The sequence below is a fragment of the Sebastes umbrosus genome, chromosome 13 (genome assembly GCF_015220745.1).
Source record: "Sebastes umbrosus isolate fSebUmb1 chromosome 13, fSebUmb1.pri, whole genome shotgun sequence".
Lineage (NCBI taxonomy): Eukaryota > Metazoa > Chordata > Actinopteri > Perciformes > Sebastidae > Sebastes > Sebastes umbrosus.
The window spans coordinates 19,279,245-19,300,603 of NC_051281.1; the positions used below are offsets into that span (position 1 = coordinate 19,279,245).

Sequence of the window (21,359 nt, forward strand, 5' to 3'; positions counted from 1 at the left end):
ATCAAACTGAATGTTATCAAATTACTGCAAGGAGATTAGATTTAAAGCATAATCTCTTTGGTCTTTATCCTCCAATTGGCCTCCTTAGCTCATATTTGTGGCATGACAGCTGAAGCAGGCATACAATGAGTTTGAGCATACTGATGATCTAAATGATGTAATTAACTCAATCTGGATCAGAAAACTATTGGATGGGAATAAAAGTTGTGCCTGTAACTAAAGCTTTCATGCGTCTGCGCCGCATTATGTCCATCTGTACCATTCTAGGAAACGTGATCTGGAACACCTGGAGGGAATTTCTTCAAATTTGGCACAAACGTCCACTTCATAAGATAAGATTTTGGTGGTCAAAGGTCAAGGTCACACAGGTTTTTGGCCATAACTCAAGAATTCATATGACAATTATAACAATTTCACAAATGTCTAATAGGATAAAATGATGAAGCGATGACATTTTGGACAGACATGGATGTAAACTGCAACTTGACTGGTTGGCGAAGGCAAACAACAACGAGGCGGTAATTCTAGTTTCATTATGTTTTCCGTCTGACCCATTCTCGTGAACGCGATATCTCATTAACGCCTGGAGGGAATTACTTCAAATTTGGCACAAACGACTTGGACTCAAGGATGAACTGATTAGATGTAGGTGGTCAAAGGTCACTGTGACCTCACGTTCGTCCCATTCTCGCGATATGTCAGGAATTTTCTTCAAATTTGTCACAAATGGCCACTTGGGCTCAAGGATAAACTGATTAGAATTCGGTGGTCAAAGGTCAGGGTCACTGTGACTTCACAAAACACGTTTTGGTCATAACTCAAGAATTTATATGCTGATTATGACACAATTTCACACAAATGTCTAACAGGATAAAATGATGAAGTGATGACATTTTGGACAGACATGGATGTAAACTACAACTTGACTGGTTGGGGGAAACATACATCCGCGAGGTGGTAATTTTAGTTTGTGAAAAGCATGAATCAAGCACAAGTGATAAGATAATACAAATGTTCAAAAAAAAAATTCTTTATCCATGTAAATATGAATTATGTTATTCTTCTCATTTGTAGGGTTGTTGAGAAAAGTGGGAAAATCTATGAGGGTCCTGTCAATGGAGGAAGTCGAGTTATACGCCACTTTCGGTCTAGCTCAGTGCCCATCCCCCTCGCCATGGAGAACATGGTCCATTCCTCTGCCAGTCCACCCATCAAACCAGCCCTGCAGCAGGTAGCTCATACCAACGAGGACGGAGCAGGCGGGGGGGGTCTTTCCTCTCCTCGGAAGCAACCTCCGCCCAAACCAAAGAGGGACCCCAACACTCGTCTGAGTGCATCTTATGAAGCAGTTAGTGCAGGGTTGACGATGGCAGCCAAAGAAAGCCCCACTCCAGAGGGGTACGGTTCGCCTGCTGGAAGCCCTCCTAAATCCCAGCTGTCCCCCACAGACCCTGCAGGTAAATCACCTCTACTGGTCTTTAGAAGATGCAACAGATGGTGTTTCTTTTGTGCCTTGATGCGGTCGCCTAATGCCTTAACTTTCTCTGTATTTAATTGCTTTCTTTATAATTTCCTCAGCCTTGTGCAAGCCCCGTCCCCACAGTGATGACTACACAACCATGAGGAAGGTGCCACCCCCCAAACCTAAGCGCAGTCCTAACACTAAGCTGACGGGCTCATATGAGGAGATCAACGCTGTAGCACCCCACATCCACCAGCTGCGTCCTGCTGATGTAAAGTTAGCCTTGCTGTCGCGTGCTGGAGGATTTGGAGGATTTGGAGGGTTTGGAGGTTTGCTGCATAAAGCAGCCTCTGTAGATGCTCCACATGGAGTAGGACTGAGCCTTTACCAGGGCCACGACGAAGAGGACGTGTACATAGAGATGTTGGGCTCCCAGCAGCGAACTCGGAGCCTCCAGGAGCCCCCTGATAGCCCGGAGCTTGACTCAGAGGCCGTCTATGAGGAGATGAAGTATTTCCCTCACGAAGACGGCGCAACGCCTGACACTGTGGTTAGAAAGGCAGCCAAACTGGAGGCTCTAGGCTTGACCCTGTTGGGATTAGGGGTATCTCCTCCTCAGAGCGGGGAGACCAAACGGATGGCAGCAGGGGTGACCGCTGCCATGGACATCGCTCACTCACAGAGCACATCCAACAGCGGAGCTCCCAAAACTCAGCATGGCAAAGATGGCAGCTGTGATATCCCTGCTCCTTTCCCCAATTTGCTTCCCCACCGGCCACCTCTCCTGGTGTTTCCTCCCTCCCCCGTCACCTGCTCTCCTGCTTCAGATGAGTCACCCCTCACCCCACTAGAGGTAAAGAAGCTGCCTGTGTTCGAGACAAACCTGAACTATGCCACTGGCCCAGACAGCCCCCTGTCCCCACAGTATGCCCGCCAGAGGGCTGACTCCTCCCCTAGCCTCACTGTCCTCATGCCAGAGAAGAAGTCTACACCTCCACTCACACCTCCACCGCCACCTCCTCCCCCCAATGCCCCACCTCCTCCCTACAGACCTCCTTCACACTTCCCCTTCCCGCCTGAGGCAAACTTCCTGACTCTGACCCGAACAGCATCTGTCACAGGGAGCACGGACTCCCCCAAAACCTCATCCTCTCAAAGGGCGAGCGGGGAACCGCTGGGGAAGCCACCCCCTTACTCCCCGGTGAAGATGTCTCGCCCCGAGCCTCGGAGAGCACACTCGTGCTCCTCCTCTCCCCTGCTGTTCAACCCAGCCAATGGCAGGCCCCTGACCAGCCCCCTGGATGAGCTCAACACTCTGTTCAGCTCTGGTCGCACCCTGCTGAGGAAGTCCACCTCTGGTCGCAAGATGAGAGATGGAGGTTTGTCAGTAATGCTCACACACACATGCACAACCACTCTTGCACATCTACAGAGAGAAGATCACAGCACATATACCATTTTAAACACCACCAAAAGATAAAATTTCTCCTTCCGTTTTTTTCATTTCTCCTCAAAACATTGTTTTAAATGCGTCTACAATCATGGGTGAATGGTCCGTTTGCTGTTGGGATAACTTGGGCCGGACTAGGCCAACCCACCACCAATATGTCAACCTGTTGGTGTGTGTGTAATATGTGTAGTGGGTGGGGAGTTAACCTTTGCATTGTTGTAATTTCTCACACTGAGTCCCATTTGAACTACCTGAATGTGGGTATTGGTGTGTGTGCATGCACGTTTGTGCAGGAGTGCATGTGTCCATTATGTGTTCTATCTGCTGTGATGAGTTCATGATCAAAGTCTCAGCCTGCTCTCTGCCACATGATTTATTGGGTGCTGGGTGATTACCTCCTGTACAGCCTGAGTGGTGTCAGGTTGTAGGTAAGTAATAACCCCCTGTTTTTGTGTGGGGGGGGGGCGTGAGCATGTGTGCGTGAGCATGTGTACAGATTTACACACATTCTCTGTGTTTGAGTGGTAGGAAGGTGAGATGGACCAGACAGCACCCAACAGCCTCTCACATAAATCCCCCTTCTCTACATTTAGAAACTCCTAACATTGATTCAGGTGTTGTAGCCAGCCACCCTCGTTGGCCCACTTGAGGCAGCCCATTTGTTACAGTCTCCAGTGCGGTGCCCTTTGGCTTTCTGCAGCTGCCTTCTAACATGTTACCTAATGAGCTAGCTGGTGTAGCCCATCTAGCATCATACTGCACTATAAGTATGATCTAGCTGGGTTTGTGTGTGTGTGTTGTAGCCCAATGCGCTACATGCAGAGCACATACAGGCTCTGTGACACTGATGCAAAGGTTGGCCTTTGCAAAAAGAGGCCAAACGTGTTTGTCACACTTAGTCAATGGAAAGGGAGGGTCCTCAGGTCAGAGGTTTCCAACCCACAAAGGAGATTGCTTTGTGGTGCCTTTATGAAAGTACATTTCCCGTTGATACTGCAGCTTGAGAAAGCATAATATGAGAGAAGGTACAAACTGTGTTGCCCCACTGTGTTTTTATCTGAGTCTCTGTTTCCTCCAAGTGTATTTGTTGTGGCTGGGTTAATAATGCATGAGCAGTAGAATGATGAGGATGGGTATCAAATATTTAACAGCTCATTCATGTTCTACTGAAAGCAGCGTGACTGCCCAGCAGCAACAAACAGAACGCCCTGAACAGTTGAAACATTACAGTGAAAGTATTAGCTCTTAGTGTCAATAACCAGTCATCTTGCTAAAGGCTCATATCATTGTGGAGCTGCTTGATTTATAGAACACAACCGTTGTGTGTGTCATACATCTATTAGCGTAACAAGTTCAAGGGGCAGGAAGCTGAGCTCCTTATAAGAGACGGTATGAGAGCAAGCGCACAGGCTGACGCATTTGCCTCACGTGACATCTTGCGCTCGACATTTCGTCAGCACCTGGACCTGCGCAGGAAAAAGCGCTGGCGTCATGGAAACAGTGTGTGTGACAGGGGAACCTGGCACTGGGGTTCACAACCTTGCTGTTATTTTGAGTGGGGCAAAGCAAGGCAGTCCGCTTAGATCAGAGCGCAGAGGGATGCCGATGGGCTTAACGGGATGGCCTACTTCCGTTCCCTGTCGGCTGTTAGGGTGATACCTGACGCTGTGGGAGTGGCCAGGGGTTACAGTTGCTATCCCAGACATCTCTGTGAAGAGCAGCTGCCTCTTCCTCCTCCTCCTCCTGCCCTTCTCATCCTCAGGGAATGAGAAAACCACAGGAATGCCAGGGGAAGGTGGTCTTGGCAGGAAATCACTGTCATAAGACACCTCATGCCTTGACAGCAACTTACAAATTTCCACAAAATTGGATAAAAGTCCAATTCTCCCTCATTATAGTCTTTATTGTACAAATCCAAATACTCACTGTGACTCTTCATCCCTCCCTCTACCTGGCCCTTTTGTCCCTCAGAAACACACACCTGCCCCATGGGACCTGTAGTAGAGTTTGCTAAGTTTATATTTAGGCATCTTGTGACCATGGGGGGGGAGGGGGTGGGTCACCAGGAGGCACGCATTCTCAGTGTGGGACGGCAGCTGACGAATTCCCATTCACACTCCCATGCGCATATGTACCCACAGTCATTTACTCATTCAGAGTGTGAGAGCATGTGATGCCCGAGGAACCGCAGCAGGGTCATGTGGAGTCACCTTCCTTTCAGATGGAGCGGATGAATACTTTTTAAAAGGCTTGATAGGACAGGAGGGGTGGGACTAAGTAGAGAGAAGATACTGGGAATTAACACATGATTAGCTGAATTATAAAATTGTAATATATTAGCAAAATTAGTAATATTACCTGTTTAAAACAGACTCCTAGCACTAGTGATGCGCGGGTCGACCCACAACCCACGTGTCGGGCGGGTTCAGGTGAGCGTATTAGAAAATATCGTGGGCTCCGGCGAGCGGGTCAAAGAGTGACAAAGCAGCGTTCTGAGTAGGTTATTAATAACTTACAGAAACATTGGTGCAATAGTCTACCTTCTTCTCTTCTCTCTTTGTCTCTCTCTCAAACACAAACACACCACCAACCGCGGTGGCGGCACATCATTTTAACACATTCCGTACCACCACCACGTAATGCGCTGTCAAGATGTCGTGGTCATTTCACGGATTTCTGAGAGATCACAAACACGCACACACACCGCAAGCCGCAGCGCTCGAGCATCTCTGTCCTTGTCTCAGACCTCAGTCCTGACATTTATTGTGCTACTAAAATGCATAAAGTTGGCCGTTTGCAGGTTGGGTCGAGTTCGGGTGGTTGATTAAGGCATATTTTTGCGGGTCGGGCGATTTGCTCTCATAACGGGTCAGGTGGGTGCGGGTTATGAACCGTGCATCACTACCCTGCACTGTTTTGGATTTTGTTTTACCCCACAAATACTATGCATGATGTAATCTAGATATTTACTGTGTCAAACGTCTACTGTATATGACATTCAATAACATGTAGTATGTTTTCCTTTTGGCTATCTTCTTTCCAGGATTCAATTCTAATATCAACCTGCCAGGGAGGGAAGATTGTGGCTCTGCCCCCACATCACCGTCTCTACAGCTACAGGACAAGAACGCCAACAACCACACACATCCTCACTCCCAAAACCCCGCCCCTGTAGAGAACGGCAACCAGATCTCCAACGGTAACAGCCCGAATATTGCACGTTTACGCGGATAATTCAAATCACAATATTTTTCACATAGATTGTCCATATATGCCATGTGATTAATGTCCTAAGAAGTCCTACAATGAGACTAACACTACTGACCTGTGGAGTAAAGAAAGTAATCTTGTAGGCCAGATTTAGCTGTTAACTCTCCTTTTACCCTTTGCCCATGTCACAACAACGACCCATAATCACTTAAACTTAGAGACGCCTGAAATAAAAACACTTCACGGCCACTGAAGAAGAAGAGGCGGGAAATTACATGGCTTAATGAAGTGACCTGAGAAATAAGGAAAGAAAACCACAGATATGATAAAAGAGGAGCCTAATATTTCAGCTGCAGCCAGAGAGTTATCACAGAGAGATTGACAACCCAAGTGTCTTTTCTTAACATTATTTTCTGCATGAGAAAAAGCTTTTTTCAACCCCTGCTTGTGTTTGAAGGACGAGCTGTCCTTCAGTCTGTACCTGTCTGTGTGTGGGAGGACTCGCAGTCAGATGTTTGTGCTCAGATGGGTTTTTTCTGTAATGTGCTTTTGATATTGTGTGTTCAGGGTCGCTGGAGGATGAGAGTCACAGCAAGTCAAACTCCTCCAGCTCCGCCTCTCTGCACAGACACATGGACAGCCATCACACTCAGGTAAACACACAAAGACAAACGCACACCGACACAGACGGTGACGACGCGACTTTATCGGGGCCTCTATTTTGTTGTGGGTTTGTTGAAATTTTGAGTGGACAGGAAAGTGGCCTCCTTTTGAACAACATACCACTTCATGACATGTGAGCTTTCTCTGGCTCGGTAGACAGGTGTATGGTTACAGGATTGAATTTAATGTCCGGCACGCTTGCACACATGCTCGCATGCAGGAAAACACGCGCACACACAGCCTCTGATATATGCAATTGATAAAACTCTGATGACCATCTTGAGTGGAAGAACTTTTTGAAAACTGAGACACACCACAAACTGATAAACGCATGTATTTTAGAAAGCCTTAATAATCTAAAGATATAAACGTATAGGGGCTTACCAGCTTGATTACACTCGCATGACTAGCACAGCATACAAGACCTCCACAGAGTCAGCCAGTTACAACACAGAGACACAAAGCTCTCATGATGATTTTCCTGTGCTGTCCCTTCACCTCAGGCAAAAGTAGACATTCAATAGGATTTGTCCTTTATCAACAAAGGCCAGCTTCATATTCTCTTTTGATTTGTGCTTTCGTTTGTCTTATTAATCATTAATCTGAAAAATTTCCACCTTTGCCTTGTGATTTATAGAAAGTTTTACCACAATGTTATAATTACTTTAATATTATAACAACACTCTTCATCCCTTTTGTCTTGCCACTTAGTCATATACCCATCCTGAAGAATTAGCTTGGTGAACAAATAATTCTGTATTGGATTTATAGCTTCTTATAGATTCCCATTTAGATAAATCCATCCCATTGAAGTTGAACTGTTACATCCTGACAAGTATTCACTGGAAGAAGAAAAGATAAGATCTGGTTACAAATAATACACTCACTTCTCGCGAACAGCTAATGTACACAGGATCTGACTGCCTCAAGTTCCGGCTCCGTCGCAGCTGCCGGAGACGATCATTTGCCGTTCTAGCCTTTGTGTCCACTGGCACTGTCTCTTTGTATGTATGCTGCTCATAAATACTATGTTGACCAGCATTTATTACCAATCTGCTGAGCTGCAGATCAAATTTTATAATCACAACATTGTCAGACAAAATAAACAAAAAAAACAGGTAAATGAAAGCATCTGTGTGTCTGTGAGATACTGCTGTATTCATATTTAAAGGTGCTAAATGCGAGATTGGAGCATTTCTATTGCTTCTGCGCGGCTCTCAACATGGCGACAGCTGTGCCGGCAACTAGCTGCTAACGGTTCTAACAGCGCTAAAAGTGAAAACAACGACAGAGATAGGGCTGGGTATCGTTTAAAAAATGATGATACCAGTACCAATACCAGTACAATTAAAGTGATACTGATACCAATACAGTACCTCATTCGATACCCGTCATGTGAATGGAAGCTGTGTGGGTTCCACTGGCTGGCTAATAGCCACCGCACTGCACAGCGCTCATACAGCGGTTACCACTGATAATGACGTCCTCCGAACCACAGTTGCGGGACCGCATGGTTGCAGAAGCATAAGCACCATTAGCACCGTTAGCTGCTAGCCGCTGGCTCAGAAATCCCTGTGTTCAGAGCCGTGTGCAGGCAGGCAATTCCGGCTGTATGGGTTGTAGCTGCTGTGCTGCTGTAGTGGGCCAATCACACGTCGTAATAAATCAAAAAATGCGCGCGGTGATTGGCTGCGAATAAACCCGCCAACAATCTTTTTCAGATGTGGGCACAAAAAGGATTGATTGCAGGTCTCATTTGAATGGAGAAGTTTTGATACTACTTGGTACTGGGTTGTTTTGGTTGATACCTCAAAGGTATCGAAAACTGATACCCAGCCCTAGACAACACATGCAGAGAGAGAGTGACTTCACTCTCTGCTCAGGTAGACATTACTCCTCTATATCTTTACAAAGCAAATGTTGTTTGCTACTATATTAATGCTCTGGATATTATATAGAGCACCTTTACACTGCATGGTCATTAGAAGCAACGAAAGATTGTCATAAATCATGTACAGCCATAAAGCACGTGGGCAAAACAACTTTAAACTATATTAGAAATGAGGCCGGAACGCAGCCGGAATCTGTTTACATTTGGCGTAACACACACACACATACTCAAACACACACATGCACACCCTTTCTTTCTCTCTGCTGCTACTAAGATCCTGTCCACAGGCTGAGCAGTGAACCCACAAACTCTAACAGGAAATTAGATTTATTAAAGACACCGGCGGCTGTCATAACAATAATCGATCTCCAGATGTTGCCGCTGTAGCCTTTACTGCACAGCTACTCCACCACTACATTGGTTTTCAGGTTACATTACAAGGTAAAGGGACTTGCATAACGGCGTCCACACTGTAAATTCTCTCCTAAATATATTCTGTGTCACTGCATTGCATACTCCAGGATGCAGCTGTTTCGTCCACACTCATAAGAAAGTTTCACCGCGTGGAAACTGATTCAGATTCATCACCGACTCCATCGGTCAATGATTTAGTGTCACTGTCGGTGGTGCATGAAGCACAAGACTGAACAAAGCACATGGTGTCCCACTTTGAGAGAAGCTAAGGACACAGCATTCATAAGATAATGCCACTAGAGATGTGAAGGCACGCTGTGTACCCACTTCACAATCCTCAGGTTGACTAAACATTAGGGGTGAACTTGTTTAATGCCGTCAAGAAAGTCTGAAGCAGATTCCTGCTGCTAATATAATGTAATAGTTTTTCTCTGAATATGTGAACTTATGTATATAAATGACTCTTTCTTTCTCTCCCTTTGATTCTAATGAGCTTGGCTGTTACTCTCACTTCCTCCTTTATCTTCCAGAGGGGTCATCTCAACTTTTCTCCGTTCGGTGCGGGGGCCGCCCTCTAAAACAGCGAGGGAGGGGGGGCAGGGGGGTTCACTGGAGGTCCTGATTACATGTAGGGATGTGGTGAGTGTATGTCATTGCTCGCTGCTCTCCACCCTTAACAGCAGTGTTTTTCATAGACCCAGTGTGGGAACATGACAGTAATGATCCTTATTAAAAGTAATGCTCCACTAAAAGTCTATTTTTGGAGTATGAATGACTTAGCCTCCTGTAGAGTGGCTGTGGTCATCTTGAATTCATTGCAGTTACAATGGATTCCAATAATAACCAGTTTTTAAAATTATAACAATGTTTCGATCCAAAGATTCAGATCTTCTGAAAATGTGGGCCCTTGGAGGAAAAATCTTGAAAACCACTGCTTTTCAGCTTTACCTGCTCACCTTGTTTACTGTGCACTCTATCCTTTAAACACTGGTCTGGAATCAGATTAGCTGTCTGCCCCTTTTTTCTGTCGGGGGCGATAAATCTGATCCTAGAAACGGTGACGCCGCTGCTTTTTCCCATCTTTTTTTTTTTTATCCCTCATTTCTGAAAAGAAACTGCAGCTCTTGGGACTCGCTAGACTCTCTACATCTGTATACCTGCTCATCATCACTGCCAAAAGATATTCTAATTACACTATAAGATAGTTGATCACTCTGTAATCTTTCCTTCTCATTGGAGGCTGTCGCCGTTGTTTTCTTGTTCAGTGAGATGATTTTTAAAAAGCTAAAATCAGAACATCTTTATGTCAGTCTATCTCTGTGCAGTGTTGCGGTGGGTTCAGCATATCCATATAACTGAAGAATTCTTTGAGATGTTATTATATTGGCGCTGATATCAAAATGATACCAGATATATCCGGTATATAGGAAATTTGAATGATTCATCTGATAATTAATTACACGTGCTTAAGAGTGGTTTTGTGTATTTTAACTCTAATCTACTACAACACTGACAATAACTTGTCAATTTCAATAGATAAGGTTAGTACCGCCTTCTGTGTGGATTTCTATAAATTTCTAGTAGGAGGAAGGTAGCAAATTTCTCCCATTTGATTTATTATTATAAGATATTTTTCATAGAAAATGCAGTTTATTGGATATTGGTAAAACATTTCAATATTATGCATTCCTGAAAACTTAAAGCTGCAGTGGGTAGAATTGGAGCAAATATTTAAAAAAGTTATTTTTATAAAACGGTCACTATATCCTGACAGTAGTACATGAGACAGGTAATGTGAAAGAAATCATGTCCCTCTGTTCTCCGGTGCTCCTATCTGCACGATTTCACAGACCGGAGGAAAACAACCAATCAGAGCCGAGCTGGAGCCTTGCTGTCTCTGAGCAGCTGTCAATCACTCGTCAACTCCGATCAAACGGTCAAACTAGGCAGCGCTGATCAAATATGAATCAACATTCTGTTACTGTAATGCCTATTTCTCACCTCAAATGTTTTCAGACACATCTTGTAGTGTACTGTTTAGCTGTAAAATGAGAAAGTTTGTGACCCGGCAGCGATGTTGAGATCAGTTGAGGAAATACCAAGCACTGCCCACCAGCCGGAGGACTCTGAAATGACCTGTGATTGGCCAAAGTCTCCCGTCACGGGCTAGATTTTGTAAAGCCTGAAAACAGAGCCATGAGGAGGTGCAGAAGTCTAGTTTTCTCTCAGAGCACTTGAATTACAATATGCTGAAAGGTTATTATGGATTTTTTGACAAATGATGAAAAAACATTCTGCCTACTGCAGGGTTAAGTAAATGCATCTTGTAGTGGACAGTAGGCATCCTTGTTTCCTTTGATGCCGTCCTTGGATTAGCATATGCAAATGAGCACACATACCAACACTGATGCACATGGATTTTACTGCTAACGGACACTCAAAACTTCGATTACATCTGTTCAACAAAGAAGAGCTGCAGTTTTTATTGATGCTTATTCGTCTGCTGGGATTTTAAGTTGCTGAATCCATCACACAATCCCCCTTCTCATGCCTCTTTTAAAATCTGTTTCCAGATGTCCCTGGTGTTACATCTAAGTGAGAGTTGTATAACCTCAGAAGTCACTCCAGATCTTCATCCTTGTGTGTCTGATATTATCTCTGTGCAAGAACCAGTCAGTCAAAGTGTGGCTTCTCTTTGAAACATGGAAAAGGGAGACACTCGCATCTTGGTTCCTTCCTTCACTAATCTGATGTGTTGTCTGGAACAGGTTCATTACCATGAGTTCATTCAAGAGATGGGAACAACTCCGTGACCCAGAATGCCTTTCAATTAGCTGCATTCCAGACAGTGTTTATGTAGGATTAGCAGATCTAATGGGATAAATGAAAAGGAAAGGATGAAGGAGGAAGAGGGGGACGGACTACTCCGTTAGGAATGAATGGACTGGCTTGTTTTGGTTCCTGTAGTAAGTAGTCAACAGCAGTCTAGACTAATCACATAAAGAATAGGCGGACTGTCTGCCAACGAAATGATTGGATGGTACAGAGATTATTTTTTTTTTCCTTCAGATAAAATCCAGGCAGAAGTAATGAGGTTTAAAGAGCATTGGTGTCTCTGCAGGAATCCCCCATGTTTGTCAGGGTTAAAGCGTGTGTGTGAATAAAGGTATCATGCTAGTTTCTCTGAAATCCCCACGTCAACTAACCCATCCAGTGAAATTTACAGGATAGACCTCAAACATAGGCCATCAGTGGCCATCAACATCTCTCCCTCTAATCAGTTCACCCAGTGCTTTCTCTCCTCCCATCAACAAGTCTGGGTAAAATGGTTTGATAAATAAACGCTATTAATGACCTCTCTGTTTTAGCTTCTTTGAACAAGGTCTAGAACAGGTATTGATTTGTTTCCTTGTCTTGGTGTCGTAATGATTGAAGCCGTAGCACCTCGTTTATTAGAGGCACCAATATATTGTAAATTATTTATATTCTTTGCAGAGTGTATTTATGTGATTTACACACATCATTGAATGAGATCAATCAGTCTGTGAGTGACAGTTTGGAGTGACCACTAGTCTTCCTACATTACCATATGATTACCATAACATTACCAATCCATTAACATGTTGGTTTGGATATCAGCTCCCTCTCCCCATGCCTTTTGCTCACAAGGGCTTGGTTAAGATGTCACATGTATGAGGATGTTTTCAATGGAGGAATGGAGCCCTCAATAGGAAAATGTTTTATTTTTGGCTACTTAATGAAATTGTTACAACAATTGTCTGTCAAAATGAATGTGATAATAACGCATTAACGCAAATTTGATTTAACGCCACTAATTTCGCAATTGATGTTTCAAATGTTGTAGCGGGTTCCGTTTTAAAGCTAGAGTGATGATACTGGTATCATATGAAACTAGAAAACCTAAAGAATGCATAGCTTGTCGCGAAGGAGGCTAAATAATGCTCCAAACTTGCACTACATTTTGGCAAGAAAAAGCTGTCGTGGCTATTTTCAAAGGGGTCCCTTGACCTCTGACCTCAAGATATGTGAATGTAAATGGGTTCTATGGGTACCCACGAGTCTCTCCTTTACAGACATGCCCACTTTATGATAATCACATGCAGTTTGGGGCAAATCATAGTCAAGTCAGCACACTGACACACTGACAGCTGTTGTTGCTTGTTGGGCTGCAGTTTGCCATGTTGTGATTTGAGCATATTTTTTATGCTAAATGCAGACAAAAGCTCTCGTGGCTGTTTGAGAGCAAATCCCTGCAGCCAGGTTCCAAGACGTTGTTATAGCGGCATATTTTGGCCTGTGTGTTTTGGAAAGAGATGTTCAACAGTTACACATAGGTGTGATGTTCAAGTGGCCACATACTTGCCATAAGAGAGAGTTTTAACCATGAGGTAAATGTCATTTCTAAATGCGGCAATACCATCTTACCGAGAAACTGAAGATGAGCATTAGAGTTCTTTATATTTTCACGCATCAAGGCCACAAACTGTGAATCTCTCAAAATGTTCTTCTCTCAGAATTATTGGATTAATTGCATCGGATGTACGTGTGTGTGTGCGTGTGTGTGTGTGCGTGTGCGTGTGCGTGTGTGTGTGTCCATGTACAGTCATGCATTGCAGAAGGACACGGTGTTCCTACTTGTCTACTGTTCCAGTAGCTGGTGTTCCTGGCTGGCGCCAGTGCAGAGAATAGCCTGGCAGGGAGGTGTAAATTATGGATTAGGTCGCTGAGTATTGTGCTTGTGCAGGCAATCAATGTGTGTGTGTGTGTGTGTGTGTGTGTGTGTGTGTGTGTGTGTGTGTGTGCGTGTGTGTGTGTGTGTGTGTGTGTGTGTGTGTGTGTGTATGTGTGTGTGTGTGTGTGTGTGTGTGTGTGTCTGTGCGTGTGTTTGAGTGCATGCGCATATGGACATTCACAGGTGTGTGGCTCTCCACATATGTGCATGTGATCCTGGCTATGTGTGTATGTCAAAGTATGTAATGTGTGAGAGTGTACTATGTGTGCCTGTGGCTATGTGGCAATGTCTGTGTGGAATGCATCACTAAATGTACGGTATGCTTGGCAATACGCAAAGAAAATGTTGCATTTTATGTACTGCTAACGTGATTTAGCTCACAGCTCCGACTCCAGCAGAGATGAAAAGCGGATGAGGGGGTCGATGGAACGACTGTTGGAGGAAAAGAATTATGAAGGAAGCTGCGATTACAGCATCAATTCAAGTTTTAATCAGTTTTATGGGAATGTTAAAAGATAGGGCTGGTAATATATATTCAAGATTTTTTGTTATTGTCAATAAATCCCATGAAAAGACTAAAATCAACAATGAATTGATACTACTACTAACTAAATATTAACAAGTGTTTATACAATACAATACAGCTTATTCCTCTATGTCGTAGAGCGTCATTGTTTTCCAAAAACTAATAAAACACCACACCATTGCACTGGGTGACATGTTCCTTTTTTAAGATCAACATGGGTAATGTAGTTTATTTGGACTCAGTCCCATATCAACATCCTTTTGCAGTAAATACTCACTAGTGCAACAAATGTGTGTTAATCCACAGCTGAACGCAGTATTTACTCCTGTTTGAGTAACATTTATTGGAAACTACAGTACCCATATAGTTTAGGAAATTACTTAGCCTTTTAAAAGAATTTAAAAAAAGATGAAAACCATATTTGTGAGCCGTCTTCAGTAGGAATAAGTGGGCAACCCCCAGGTCTGAAAAGTGAAGCCAATGCGGAAGTGCCTTAAACTTGCATTCTTTCTAACAGCCAGCAGGGGGCGACTCCTCTGGTTGCAAAAAGAAGTCTGATTGTATAGAAGTCTATGAGAAAAATGAACCTACTTCTCACTTGATTTATTACCTCAGTAAACATTGTAAATATGAGTTTATGGTCTCAATCGCTAGTTTCAAGTCTTCTTTAATACAGCATGATGTTCATTTAGTACATTATGGTCCCATTTAGAGTCAAATAGACCATAAAGTAGGGTATGCTTTAGAGCGTGGCTACCTTGTGATTGACAGGTTGCTACCACGGCATTGTCCGGTCTTAATGTTGTTTAATTTGAACCCTTTCACAGTGTGTTTTCAGTTCATGAAAGTTAATTGAAACATTTTGGTCGTCTGAAAATGTCTTATTCAGCATTCGGTTGTACTTAGCTCCGCCCTCTCGTGTCACTTCTGGTTGTCAAAAACCAAGATGACAATGACCAAAATGCCGTACTCGAGGCTTCAAAACGGCAGTCCACAAACCAATCGGTGACGTCACTATGTCCACTTGTTATATACAGTCTTCAGTAGGAACCAATGGGCTTGGGGCTGAGTGCGAAGGCAGGGTAGGGGGGGCAGAAAATCTTATTTTTCCTTTTAGTGTTTTTATGGGATTTGTTGACGGTAAGAAAAATATACAGCTTGGTAATGCCAACCGTATCCTTTGGATCTCATCTCTGAGCAAGAGGGAACATTTGCACTTTAACAGCCCATCAACTGCCACCATTACAACCTCCAGTTCGTAATCTGGTGTTGATCATCAGGGCCCGGTCCTGTTGCTTATATTACTGACTGAGGCAGATTGGAATTCCTATCTGATTGATTTACCTGGGTATTGACAGGCAGGGGATGGTGTGCATGTGTGCACCTTTGTGTTTTTGACCTGAGAAAGAACAAGAGGTGCACACTTGAGTTGCTCGCTGCACTACGGTCCCCTAGTGTAATTCACAAGACCTCCTTTGAGGTGATGTATGGAGGGTCCACAGACAGAGTATGGAGATGAGTCGCCGTTTAAAGCTGTCAGTTAGAGAAGGGATTCCCCTCCTCCACTGCTTCCCTCTCTATCAACTGTCTCATGACATAGCTTGGTGCCAGCCCCAGATTCATCTCTGAGTTGATTCATGAGACAAACTGTCCTACTTTAAGAGGAGAAGCCCAGCCCAGTGATCACCGCCTCTTTCAAGATGATGGATCAGACTACACTGTCCTATTTTTCTTGCTCTGTAGGTGGTCATCTCAAATGGAGAAATCTTTTTAAATTCCTTCATCCGTTTGAGGATGCCTTTGCAATGACAATGAGATACTTTTTTTTAAATTTTATTTAAATCGCTGCTCGTCATTCCCCCTCCCCCAATCACAGCCTGATCATTTCAGCTTTCTGTCGTCTCCTCGTCAATCCATTCATCAATCCAGAAAGTCATTATTTTGTGAGTAATTCGAATGTTCTTCCTCCATCTGCGCTCCAGGTGTTCCAGCGGTTACGTCTGTCCAACGGGGATGAGAGCGCCACCCTCGGGGAGCTTCTGCGGTGGCGGCGAGCGCAGTGTGAGGGGCGGCGCGACTGGAAGCACCGTCCACCTCAGTCCCCGTCCCTGCCCCCCACGCTGCTCTGGACCAACAGGAAGGCCTCTCCATGACAGAGGTTGTGTGATGCAGTCACATGTATTGGCTATGAAGCTCCTCCCTGCTCTTTTTTTTTGGTATATTTGGAACAAGTAACCTCAGTGCCCAGGGGCTAGGTTACAGCTCCAAGCCCCGGAGCGTGAGCCTCGTCCCTGGGCTGAAGGTCCTGCCTCTGCGCCTTTTGACCTCGACTGTGGAGGATTCCCCAAACCTATATGAAACAAGCTCAACACTCTGAAACACTGACGAGTGTTATCTATGGAAAAAAAATGTGGAATACCGACACAGTAGAGGTCCATGGGGAGCTGTTTTTTTCTTTTTGATCAAAGCTTTTATTAACAAAAAGAGACAGATTATTATTTATTTTCAGTTCTTTGAGACAAAATGTGTGACGTCCATCAATGGGAGGCTGAATTAAAGAGCAGAATAGCAGTGTTTTCATAGTAGTCCAATATTAAATGGCCCTTTTAGTCTGTATCCGGTTGTTCTGCCGCACACAGAGGAGCTCCACCCCAGAGCATGGTGCTGATTATACTTGACGTGCTGTCCTGTGATGTTCCCATGAATGCTTGTGCGTGCGCGCCCCCGCCCCCCCGAGTCTCAGACCTCTCTGAAGTTTACAAGTCAACCGACGCCTTCGCACACCTCATGGTTTTTAGCATCAGTGTGCTGGCTCAGACATGGGACCTCTTCAGGTACAGCTCTCACTCAGCCTCTCACGTTTTGGGCTTTTAAGTGCTACTGCGGCCCTGGCAACAAGCGACCAGGGGTCAGGGTAACCTCAGTAATATCCCAAGGTGCACTTCTCTTCCCCATTGTTGCCACCAGCCTTTGACGAACAAAAACCTCTGGCCAAAATGCAACCTACTGCACTAACCCTTAATAGGAGAAGGGGATCCAACAAAAAAAAAAAAACGACTTTGATTTAAGGTATAAAGGTAAAGCTAAGATAACGAAAGCTTTAGCTGACAGGTGTACAGTTCATGTTGTGAACATGAAACTCTGTGCCAAAGTGACACAACTTGTGAAAGATAAACTAACAAGTATAGTTATAACCGATGTATACATGTAGTCCCCATAGATTCACATGTACAGACTTGCATAAATGACCAAATCATAGCTGTTACTGCGATTCAGTGGTGATTCAACGGACCGTTTCTAAATAGAAGAACATGGCGAAAAAGAGGAGGAAAAAAAAAAACAAGTCTACACTTGAAAAGTAACGACTTAACTCTCATCATGTCTCATCAACACCTGAACAGTTTCATGTGTTCGGCGTTGTTCAGGAGACTGTGCAGAGCTCAGGAACTCGCGCACAGATGAACTCGATTATTGTACAGATTCCTCCACCGTGGCTGTGCCCCTTCATCTCCTTTCCCCTCTTGACCCGAACAAACAGACCCCTTTCTCCCACTTGGTCTTTGACCCTCCCCCCCCTCCGCCCACCTTCCTAATGGATCAAACCGGCTCTACGGGTGTTTCCATGGTAACCGCTTTGTAAATAGTGAACGGTGTTGTATGTTCTAGCTTTTACTATAGCAGAAAAGCACAGGGATTGAATTGAAAGACGAGGACGAGATGAGATAATACTGTCTATGATGGTGAAACTGAGATTCAAGAATGTCTTGGGTTAGATGCAATGACTGAGGTAAAGAGAAGAGGTTTATTTTAAAATGTGAATATCTTGGTTTTTTTTCAGAATGATTGTCTATGGCTATGAAATTCTTTATACTCTATTTAATATTATTTGTTTTATCCCTCTTGACCCCCGTTGTTCTGTTCCTATGATGCGAGGCAGATGTTTTCCTTGTATATGGATGTTTTATTGCACAATGTTTATGTGGTGTCGTCGTGTTGACTTCTGTAATGGGCTGGGTGTGTCTCAACAAGCCGTTTGATCTCTCAAAGATCGGCCTGGATTGTTAGAGCCGCAAAGTATCAATAGCTCTAATTGATTTCTCATTCCCACTGATCACCCACAATGTGTCCGATTGATTCAGCCTCACGAATTAGCAGCCCCATCACAGGATCGATCTCAGCTGCTGTCTGTGCGCGAACGGGCACAAATATTCAAGAGGAATTAGAGGAGATCGGCTGATAATCAACAACAGAGACGGCAAATCAGCTGAGCTGCATTTCCTTGACTGACTGGCTGAATGTATAAATGCAAAGTTTTCTTTCACTGCCTGAAACCCTGTGTATCTTATTACTGGAAAATGCGCCTGTATCTAAACAGTGTACCTGACTGCTTAATGTGATTATTGTCTTCAGAGGTTATGTATGCAGTCCGTTTTTTTTTTTTTAAAACAAGTTAATAACGATGCAGCATTTCGGGTATATTGATTTGCTCCATTATTCACACCTTGTGTGCTGCGATCGGGGTTGCATGAGTACTACTGCAATGCAGAACTTTGTCAAGCATTTTCATCATAGTGTGGTTCAGCTCATTCACACGAGAACCTAAATCCAGCTACTCAACCTTGCCAGTGCCAATGAAAGAGAGTTTATAGCCTCTGTATAGAGTGCTGCAGGGATGACGTATTTTTGTAGGCCAACCAGGAAGTTAGCATCGCACGGGTTCCCTCAACAAAAAGCCAATGGGGTTTTTCCATTGGCTTTTGGATTATTGCAGAAAATAAACTCTGTTGCAAACAAACGTTTATAATACTTACAAGTTTTGTTCCATACGATATTCTCAACAAATGAACATCACTTTTATGATTTTTTTTAAGCATGAATGCAATCGCCAATCGATAAAAATATTGAATTGAATCGCGATTAATCGTTTGATTGTCCATTGTAAATCGCGATTAGTCTGCATCTGTTCAAAATGTACCTTAAAGGGAAATTTGTCAAGTATTTAATACTCTTATCAACATGGGAGTGGTCAACTATGCTTGCTTTATGCAAATGTATGTATATATTTTTTATTGGAAATCAATTAACAACACAAAACAATGACACATATTGTCCAGAAACCCTCACAGGTACTGCATTTAGCATAAAAAATATACTCAAATCATAAACTGCAGCCCAACAGGCAACAACAGCTGTCAGTGTGTCAGTGTACTGACTTGACTATGACTTGCCCCAAACTGCATGTGATTATCATAAAGTGGGCATGTCTGTAAAGGGGAGACTCGTGGGTACCCATGGAACCCATTTACATTCACATATCTTGAGGTCAGAGGTCAAGGGACCTATTTGAAAAATGGCCACGCCAGTTTTCCCACCAAAATTTAGCGCAAGTTTCGAGCATTATTTAACCTCCTTCGTGACAAGCTAGTATGACATGGTTGGTATTGATAGATTCCAGTATCTTCACTCTAGCTTTTGCAAGTTAGGGTTAATGCATTAAAGAAATTAGTGGCGCTAAAACGAATTTGGGTTTATGAGTTATTATCGCGTTAACTTTGACAGCCCGTGTAAACAGCTTTAAACGAACTACGCCACGGTCACATGAGGGTGAGTATACACAACGAGGCTGTAAAGGCGTGATGACGTTTAGTAGTCTCCTTTTAGCAACCGCCTTTTTTAAAACACGTAAAGGATTCAAAATTCACAAGTGGGGTATTTAATGACGTATTTTATATTGTAGAACAAAACGTTAAAATCTCTTCATCTTGTGTTAACCACAGACCTTATTTGAGGCATCTAACTAAAAACCAATCGACTTCCAGACGAGGGAACCGTAAGTGCTAATATGCTAACTCATTTCCAGGTTTTACCACTCATTCCTGCAGCTCTCCATTGGGCCTTCATTATGATCAGGGTTCTGGTAAGTCGTCTGCGTTATGGTTTTTATGTATTACCATGTTTACTGAAATCATGAAATGAGGAAATTGTTTTTTTATTGTCTTTTAAAGCATATCGGTGCTTTTTACCTTGCATGACCACATGTTGGGCCTGGTCCTATATAACGTGCTCATGCTGAAAAGATATTTAGAAAAAAGGCTGTCTAATGTGAAGAACTGCTTCCCACTGCACTGTGAATCACTGCACTGTCCCTCGTCTCTCATCTAAAGACTCATACATCTCCATCCACCTTTAACTGGGCCGATCCGCACACACATCGGCTCCATCATATACAATCCCTGATGACTATAGCTCAGTCTGTCATACGCATTACCAAACTCTGGCAGCCAGATTACTGCCAGTCATTGTTGTTAGTCAGGAATCTCAAAATCCTCTGCTCTGAGATCAGCTCTTTGGTGCTACAACCAGTGCAGAAGGGACATTTTACTGTCCCCCCAGTCCACGTATAGTTGTTCGGAGAGACACAATATTTTAGCACCTAAACAGGGGTATCTCACTGCCTTTCATAGTGTTGTTGTTTTTTTTTTTATTGTAGTCTTTTTTTTTGTACATGACATACAGTATATTTTAACCTGCATACATATGTGTTTGTGGAAAGAAAAAAAGGATTGTATGTGATATTTCATAATTATTATGTTCCCAATGTTTTATAAGTACTGTACCTGTACAGCAATAAAGCACAATTGTGTCAATGCCAGTTTTAATGTGTGTGCGTGCACGTATGAGAATGGTGCATGTCGATTTCAGGACTCTGTATGCTTTGTGTAAAGACGTTATCAGATCCTTCATTATGCAGAATGGCCCCTAGTGTTACTTCATTGGGTTTCACAAGCTATGTTTTTTACACTTTTTTGTCACTTAAACCTGCAGTAAGCAGAATGTTTTTGGCATCATTGGGCAAATATTCCATAATAACCTTTCAGTATATTATAATTCAAGTGTTCTGAGAGAAAACTAGACTTCTGCACCTCCTCATGGCTCTGTTTTCAGGCTTTAAAACATCTGTAACGGGAGACTTTGACCAATCACGGGTCA

At 43.6% G+C, this 21,359-nt stretch overlaps 1 protein-coding gene across 5 annotated transcripts in view; it reads left to right on the forward strand.

Moving 5' to 3' along the window:
• The window catches only part of myo16 (myosin XVI), a 118,038-nt gene extending 98,972 nt beyond the window's left edge, over positions 1-19,066 (forward strand). For 4 of the 5 annotated variants that reach the window (XM_037789276.1, XM_037789275.1, XM_037789277.1 and 1 more), the window contains 5 exons: positions 1,075-1,457; positions 1,579-2,841; positions 5,956-6,111; positions 6,690-6,775; positions 16,352-19,066. In XM_037789276.1, coding sequence (XP_037645204.1) covers positions 1,075-1,457; positions 1,579-2,841; positions 5,956-6,111; positions 6,690-6,775; positions 16,352-16,522 — 2,059 coding nt within the window. In that variant the 3' untranslated portion in view covers positions 16,523-19,066. Of the gene's footprint in view, positions 1-1,074; positions 1,458-1,578; positions 2,842-5,955; positions 6,112-6,689; positions 6,776-9,620; positions 9,730-16,351 lie in introns of all 5 variants that reach the window. The other variant, XR_005209494.1, reaches the window with a different exon arrangement.
• The last annotated feature ends 2,293 nt before the right edge of the window (positions 19,067-21,359 follow it).